This window comes from Alosa sapidissima, chromosome 11 (assembly GCF_018492685.1).
Source record: "Alosa sapidissima isolate fAloSap1 chromosome 11, fAloSap1.pri, whole genome shotgun sequence".
Classification (NCBI taxonomy): Eukaryota; Metazoa; Chordata; class Actinopteri; order Clupeiformes; family Clupeidae; genus Alosa; species Alosa sapidissima.
Window position 1 is genome coordinate 36,066,374 of NC_055967.1, and position 8,310 is coordinate 36,074,683.

At 40.3% G+C, this 8,310-nt stretch overlaps 1 protein-coding gene across 1 annotated transcript; it reads left to right on the forward strand.

Annotated features, from left to right (window-relative positions):
* The first annotated feature begins 1,081 nt into the window (after nucleotides 1-1,081).
* Nucleotides 1,082-7,738, forward strand: glipr1b (GLI pathogenesis-related 1b). Its single transcript, XM_042109312.1, has 6 exons — nucleotides 1,082-1,333; nucleotides 3,927-4,175; nucleotides 4,643-4,758; nucleotides 5,327-5,415; nucleotides 7,301-7,327; nucleotides 7,464-7,738. The coding sequence occupies exons 1-6, from the start codon at nucleotides 1,163-1,165 to the stop codon at nucleotides 7,589-7,591; spliced, it is 780 nt and encodes a 259-aa protein (XP_041965246.1). The 5' UTR covers nucleotides 1,082-1,162; the 3' UTR covers nucleotides 7,592-7,738.
* The last annotated feature ends 572 nt before the right edge of the window (nucleotides 7,739-8,310 follow it).

Consider the following 8,310-nt stretch of genomic DNA (forward strand, 5'->3'; position numbering starts at 1 on the left):
GATCCAATGGTATACACATTGTAGGAAATCCATGTATATGTAACTTAGCTAACCTCACTTCGCTAGTAACATTAGCAGCTGCTGTAAGCCACATACCGGAGTAAGCTACGTACTACATACAGCAAAATAATTTGTTTTTCGTAGGACTACGGTACATTCAATGAGCTAGGGAAAAGTGGGTTAAACATTTTTCCACCACGAAAGTCCAGAACGACACCTGGACCATTATTTCTTACTTTTGCTAACCGTTTCCCAGTTGTACACATAGGTTGTACACTGCCTACCTGTAAGAAACCTGCATCATTATCGTCACATCATTATTCCCAAACCCCCATAAAGACAAATGTGCTATGCCATGATGTAATACCAGACCTGACTCCACTTTTTCTGACAGCATTTTTTCTGAGACCTGATTCCTTAGAGATGTTTTTCTGAGGCAGTTTGGTTTGAAGCAGTTTTATCTGAGGATGACAGAGGTTTTTCTTACGCTGAGGCAGTTTTGTCTGAAGATGACCAATGTTTTTCTGAGTCTGACACCTGAGTCTGAGGATGTCCTAAAATGAACACCATACAAGTCTGGTTTGTTTGTCCGAGGTTTCACACGGTAACAATGGGGGCGGAGCTTAGCGACAGGTCAATTAGGGAAAAAAATGACTGCAGCCACATTGACTCATTGAGAGCAAAGAAGCTGGAAGATTGCAGGATAAAGGGCATAAAGTACCAGATTTCAGTGGCCTGAGGATAACACTGCAATAAGTGCAGTTACTGTAAGTTGTTTAATTACACACATGAAGACAACATGAATGACTTATATTACACATAGAATCCATGACATTAGGCTGTAGGCCTAGCCTTCACAGGCTAGTTACTTGTTTCACTTCTTTCTTAAATGTAATATTTCCCAGGTCATTTCACACACACTTACCAGAAACAGAGTGAAAAAGAGAGTGAGACTGTGTCTCTGTGTGTGTGTGTGTGTGTGAGAGAGAGAGAGAGAGAGAAAGAGAGAGTATTTGTGTGTGCATGTGTGTGTTACTGATGGGTGGACCTGTGGCAGTGGCATGTGTGCCTAGGGGTGTGTGTGTGTGTGTGTGTGATGCATGGGTCAGTAGTAGTACTCTCGGGTGGAGGTGTATCAGTGTTGATCTGATTCTCAGTAGCCATGGGTGTTCTGTGTCCTGCTCTGCTCGTGTCCCTCTCAGCTCGTCTCCTCCTTGCCTCCTCAGGAGGGCTGCCCGGCATCACCGACCCCCAGTTCATCCAGGACTGTGTGAAATTCCACAACACTCATCGCTCGCAAGCGCAGCCCTCGGCCAAAAACATGCTGCGCATGGTAAGACACACTCCGCTCTGCTCTGCATCTGTGTATTTGCTCTCGCACCTCTCCCCTTTAGCCTGGGTTTAACACCTCTGGGTTTAACACCTCTGTATGTTATGATTTTTGGACTTCTGTATGTTTTGTTTTGTTTCTTTAAGTTTCGTTCTGATGCGTAAAGTGTTTTGAGGTTTTTTTCTCTTTTGCTAATGGGACAGATAGTAATTCTCAAGAGGGGACATTCTGTTCTTTTCCCTTCTATGTCTGTCTCTGTGTATGTTTGTTTATTTTTCTTTCTGCTTGTGTTTACAACTTGACATGTTATCTGATGTAAGATATCTTTGCAGTACGAAGTATGTGTGTGTGTCTGTGTATGTGTGTGTGTTTAGTCTGGTTGTATTCATATATAAGTATTAAGCAACTGAAAGTAATAATTCACTGACAAATCTCATAAAATGAATAAATCCAGTCTATTTTGATTTGGTAATTTCCTGTGGGTTATGACAGCGATAGTGGGGCATGAAGTATCGGGTGTGTCAGGATGATAAGAGGACCTTTAACATTTCCTTATTGAGTCTGTCTATTGAGATTATTATTAGATTTTGAATGGAAACTTTCACCCTTTGAATAGATTTTTTTTGGCCCATTGTTGTACCTATGCATTTCACTGGGAGAGCTTACTTGGTGAGAGAGGGATGCTATTTTTTGCCTGGGTGGGATTTCCTGAAGGGCTCTCCTGGACTCTTACATCACAGAAAAAATGCATCAAAGAGTTTCACTGAAACTTTCCATTCTGCTATTCTTGATGTGAAATATCTTAAATGATCTTACCTGAACCGTATGATCTTACCTGAACTTTACAACCCCAATTGCAAAAAAGTTGTGACGTTGTGTAAAATACAAATAAAAAGAGAATGTGATAATATACAAATCTCGTAAACCCATGTTTAGCTGCCAAAAGGAAACAACATGCACATCAAATGTTTAAAATGACAAATGTGACTATTTCATGGACAATATGAGCACATTTTGAATTTGATGCCAGCAACAGGTCTCCAAAAGTTGGGACGGGGGCAACAAATGACTGGAACAGTTAATGATAAATACAACTAAAGGAGGAACATTTCGTAGCAGTAAAATTAAACTTAAATTGGTACATTAAACTCTTACCAAATCATTTCAAAACTGTAGCAATCTTGTAAACTATAAGGTTTTAAATCCAGTTGTTTACTCATTTCCAAAGAAATACACGCCCATGCCGGATTAGCGATTGTATTTGCGTGCCTGTGTTTTAGAGACAATTGGAAATGGGCTTCAATGGCCTTTTGGCCAGACTGACCTAAGGAAATCACAAATTTGCTGAAAGGTTGTATGGGTATTCCCAGACTACTGCAGTACATAATGTCATTAAAATATGCAGATAATCCAGAGAGATCCTTATAAACAAGAGACCGGGCAGAAATGAACTGGATGGCTGTGGTCTTTGGGACCTCAGATGGCACTGCATTAAAACCAGACCTGTTTCTGTAAAGAAAATCATTGTATGGACTCAGTAATACCTCCAATATCCTTTGTCTATGAGTAGTTGGATGCCCCATTCACAAATGCTAGTGTAAACTGTACCATGCAAAAGAAAAAAAATGTATTTAAACATGATACAGAAATGCCACCGTCTTATCTGGGCCTTAGCTTGTTTAAAATGGAATGTCGGAAAGAGTCTTGTGGTTGGACCAATCAAAATGTGTGATTCCTTTTGGAAATCATGGACTCCTGGGCGAAGGAGGAGAGGGACTATCCAACTGTCCAACTTGTTGCTCATTTCAAAACTCAGCATCTGTAATGAAGTCCATTAGTAGTATGGACATCTTTCACATCTGGCAAGGCTCTAATAATTCTGAATGATGTACACAGGTTTTGAGCAGCATATCCAGAACATGTATTTTTCAGGGAAGACCTTGAATATTTCAGGAGAACAATGCCAAACTACATTCTGCACATATTATGAATATGGCTTCATAATAGAAGGTGCTATAGGAGCTAAGACTTGTCACTCTGGGTGCATTATGGTTAAGAAGACTGTTGAACAATAGAAATCCTAAAACATGCTAAAATGGGTTGACATTTCATTCTCAACGTCTTTCCCAACTCTAGCAGCTGGTCTTCTCAGTTCTCATTTACAGGACGTTGTTCAATTATGAGGTGGAGCAACACATTGGCAAAAATGCCCCTGTCCCAACTTTTTTGAGAGGTGTTGCTGGCATCAAATTCAAAATGATAAAAAAACTTATATTTTCCAAAAAACACTATATTTTTTCTCCTTCAACAGTTGTTATGTTGTCTCAATTAAATAGAGGGGTAACATGATTTGTAATTCATACCATTCTGTTTTATTACATTTTACACAGCATCCCAACTTTTTCAGAATTGAGGTTGCATGTTGGCCAGCTATTGTCAGGTATTGTCAAGTAGATCATACTGTATCTTTCTGGTGGTTTAGAAGTCATAACAGGAAATGTTTTTTTTTAATTCTTAACGTAACAATGTAATCTGTCTCCTGTTTGACTTTGACTAGTTTATCTCTTTTGGTTTCCCCCCGTTTTTGTTTTCCCAGACGTGGGATGAGGCCTTAGCCAAAAGTGCCAACGCTTGGGCCAAGATGTGTCAGGCATCCCATAATCCTTTGCTGAAGCAGGCTAGGAAGCTGCACCCTGTATTTGGCCAAGTAGGGGAGAACATCTGGGTGGGGTTGCCAGTGAATAAGTTCTCTGTGGAAAAGGCCCTGAACTCATGGAAAGACGAGAGACAATACTACACCCTGCAGACCAACACATGCAGTAAAACATGCGGCCATTACACCCAGGTGAGTTTCTCAGCCCAGCTTTCTCACACGAACACACACACACACACACGCGCACACACACACACACACTAACACGTCTCAGTTCCTACACTGAATCTGAATGAGTTTCACATCCCATGTGTGTACATGAAGTTGTGTATATCTACATCAACATCTATAAGAAATCTTTCATCCCCTCTACAATAACCATCCTGAACAATATAGACGCAGCACAGTCAGTTGCACAGTCAGTCCCTTTATGTGTTTGCATGTTTTAAATGTGATTCTGAGCCTTAAGTCAGAAGAGAAGCTCTGTCACTGTTTGGGACAGACAATAAAGTCTATCTATCTATCTATCTATCTATCTATCTATGTCTATTGTCTCCCTTTGCTTTCTCCTCGCTCTTTCTCTCTCTCTCTCTCTCTCTCTCTCTCTCTATCCCTTCCTGCCTCTGCCTCTCTCTCCTTCCTTATTCTGTCTCTTGCAGTTGATGTGGGCTAAGAGCTATAAGGTGGGCTGTGCAGTACACCACTGTACAGGGGGCATCCATGGCTTCAGTGACAGTCCTAAGGCAGCCATATTTGTGTGCAACTATGGAGACGGGTATGTTCCTCCCAGCTCAACATATAGCCTATGTTTTAAAGGGTTAATGGCATATTTCATACCTTTATATAGCCTATGTTTTAAAGGGTTAATGGCATATTTTATGCCTTTATATAGCCTATGTTTTAAAGGGTTAATGGCATATTTCATGCCTTTAGGCTATGTTTTAAAGGGTTAATGGCATATTTCATGCCTTTATATAGGCTATGTTTTAAAGGTTTAATGGCATATTTCATGCCTTTATATAGGCTATGTTTTAAAGGGTAAATGGCATATTTCATGCCTGACAATGGGAAAATATGATACAAATGTAAGTAAGCACATATGGACACATTATCTCTTAAGAGTTGATGATTCATGATTAATACACTGTTTGGAAAAAGAAAAGATATCCGACATACCTGACGAAGACCTGAGTGGTCAAAACATTATGCGGATATCTTTTCTTTTCTAAGGTCTGATACACTGTTTAACTCATGGATCGCGTGGGGGAATGTAATGAAAGGTTTGAATGTGACTGGGCTCTGCTGGGGAACTGAGGTTGACTGCTGGGCTCTGTTGCTTACAGTGGGAATGTGGGAGGAGTCATCCCTTACAGCGAAGGACCATCATGTGCTGACTGCCCTGAGGGAGATCACTGTGAATCCCAACTCTGCAGTAAGAAACACACACACGTGTAACGGAGGCAGACTGAGCTAGCATGCTAGTCGCCCGTGTAAATCCTCACAGCCATAACCTTAAGAACGCTTCTAACCACTCAGTGGTTAGAGCGTTCGTCTCCCATGCCGGTGTGTGTGTCAAGGTGGCGGGTTCGAGGCCCGTGAGCGGCGAACGAACCGACCTTGTGACACATGTACGCACACACTCACACACTTACTCATACAGAGTGAGCAAGAGAGAGGCTAAATTCAGATTATACCAATTTTTTAGTGCACTTTTGAGTTGTAAGCAAATTTGACATGTGTTTATGGGTTTTCATCATGGGCAGACTGGCCATCTGGCATACCGGGCATTTTCCCGGTGGGCCGACGCACCTTTTGGGCCGATAGAATAGGCTATATAATTAAATCATTTTGGCCAACGATCGGCCCAAAGGAAGCACAATCAGCGGCTCATTGGTTACATTTCCATATTGACACTCGACTGATCCAATAACAGCTCACGTCAGGCCCCACCCCTCGCATTTTGGCTCAGAGCCAGGATTCTGTGAGTGCATCAAAAGTTAATCGAAGTTGCCTACACGAAATTGCGGCGGGTGCCGGTAGTGACAATAGTGCAAAAGTAACACCAATGTAGAAGCTACAAAAATACAATATTGCAAGTAGGCTAGCATATGTCAGCAACATGTTGAAGTTCGTTGAGTTTGAACGAGGATGTAAGCAAGCATACAGAGCAGAGGGACAGTGAGCAGGTGGTGGAGCCTAGTTGAGGCTATGATATAAGAACTCAGTGGTGGAGCAGGTAGGCTAAGTGTGACATGCCATGCTGACGATGATGATTATGATGATTATTAATTGCGATAATGTAATGATATGGTAATGACAACATAGTAAGGCCGTGCTGTGATTATAATAACAAATAGCGCAACTTAAATGTTCTAAATTAATGATTTGCAAACCCGGACAGCAAAAGAGTGTCAAATCGATATTAATTGTTGGTCAGATTGATCAGTTTCCGTCAGACGCCCAAAATTCAACATCGATGGCATGAGTGGTGGTTGGTCTCTCTAAGTAGAGCGTCGAAAGGGTTCTATCTTGGAAGGGTTATCATGGTAAAGATGGGCTAAAAGACTGTAGACTGACGGAAATGTAGGCTACAAAACATCAAGTCATATTCATGCACAAGCCAACTAAGCTATAACAGTGACCTATACGATAGGCTACTGGAAGACATTAAAGATAATTAGTTAATATAGCTATACTGTTCCAAAATGTACCAGCAATGTAGGTAGGTCGTATAGCCTACAGGAATAAAATATTTAAAATATAAAATAAAATAACAGCCCTGTTTATTTCAGTTGCCCTAGTGATTAATGTCTACGACAATCAAGAAATGTAGCTCCTTACACATAGGCTTCAGTAACTGTTTGGTGCTGCTGTCAGTTGAGCATTTTATAGTTTAAATGTAGCCTATTGAATAATTTGAAATGATACTTTGAATTCAAGCAGAAACTCTTTAATAATTGCTTGTATAGCCTACTTGAATATGGAGATCATGTGTGTGATAGCCAATGAGGCCTACATCACTTTCAGTGCAGTTGAAAATATAGGCATATTTAAGGGTAATGCAAAGATTTTGTATTTAATTAGGTGTGCCCGACCGATTGGGGAGAGAGGGCCGCTTGGGCCAAATATGCCAGGGCCGATTTTTGGTCTCAGTCCGCCCCTGGTTTTCATGACATGCTTTCTGTAATTCTGTGTTAAAAATTCTTAAAATTTCTCCGACTCACCAATTTGGGATGTAGATATGTACAGTAACTTACACTTACAGGGCTATGTTTTTATTATTTCTGGTACAATTTAAATGTCTACTTTTGTTACAGGTAATGCAGCGAGAGATGTAGTCAAAAGTATGTGGAATTGTTTTTCTCTTGTTTACCATGTGTAAAAGGCATATTAATTATTGCATAATTATTGCATAAAGACAGAGTGGAGGTACTACTTTAATACCACTTTAATTTTCTATGTCTTCATGTCTTTCCTCAGCTTATGATTGGTCCCCTGCAGAAACCACCTCAAACTCTTCAGCTGTCAGCCTCTTTCATTGGACGGCTGCTATGAAACAGAGCCAATCACTGGTGATTTTATTCTTAGTCACTGTCTGTAACATGTAAGGCATCATGTGTTTTCATTATATTTTAGTATATTACATTTAATATAACAAAAAAATTCTAAATACATATAATGATGTATGTATGGAAAAATATCAGATTTGTAAAGTTTGAAGTAAAAGGTGAGAGGTGGTGTCAGTTTTGGACACATTCTGGGATGATGTGTTTCATACACATATAGTACATAACATAACAGCCATTTAGCCATAACCGGTATTTTTCACAAAATAGTTTTGCTATTAGGTAGTCTATCAGAACATGCCTATTAGGTTTATTATATATCATTTATATAGGATATTAGTCTATCAGAACATGTCTATTAGGTTTGTTATATATTATTTATATAGGATATTAGTCTATCAGAACATGGACACACTCAGCACACAGTGAACACACAACAGTGTGTTTAACAGTGAGGTGAAGCACACACTAATCCCAATGCAGTGAGCTGCCTGCTACAGCGGCACTACTGACTGATGCAGCCCTAATCCTCTCAATCAGTCCTTCCCAGCCTTTGTTTGTTGTGCTACTTTGTCAGCCACTTGCTACTACACCAATCTATCTTTACTCTGAAGATGTTACAGCAATGCTGTATGCTCTTTCAAAAGCCAGTTTGGTGATGTTGAGTACACACGCCCTCTTCAGGCTTGAAATGACCGCTGCAGTTTAGGTCATACTGACCATGTGATAATCACACCAGATTTATCACAGCTCTAAATTCA

Coding starts and splice junctions, on each gene's coding strand:
- glipr1b (XM_042109312.1), top strand. CDS start 1,163: ATGGGTGTTCTGTGTCCTGCTCTGCTCGTGTCCCTCTCAGCTCGTCTC. Junction 4,759..5,326: donor GTGTGCAACTATGGAGACGG/GTATGTTCCTCC, acceptor TGTTGCTTACAG/TGGGAATGTGGGAGGAGTCA. Junction 5,416..7,300: donor CTGTGAATCCCAACTCTGCA/GTAAGAAACACA, acceptor CTTTTGTTACAG/GTAATGCAGCGAGAGATGTA.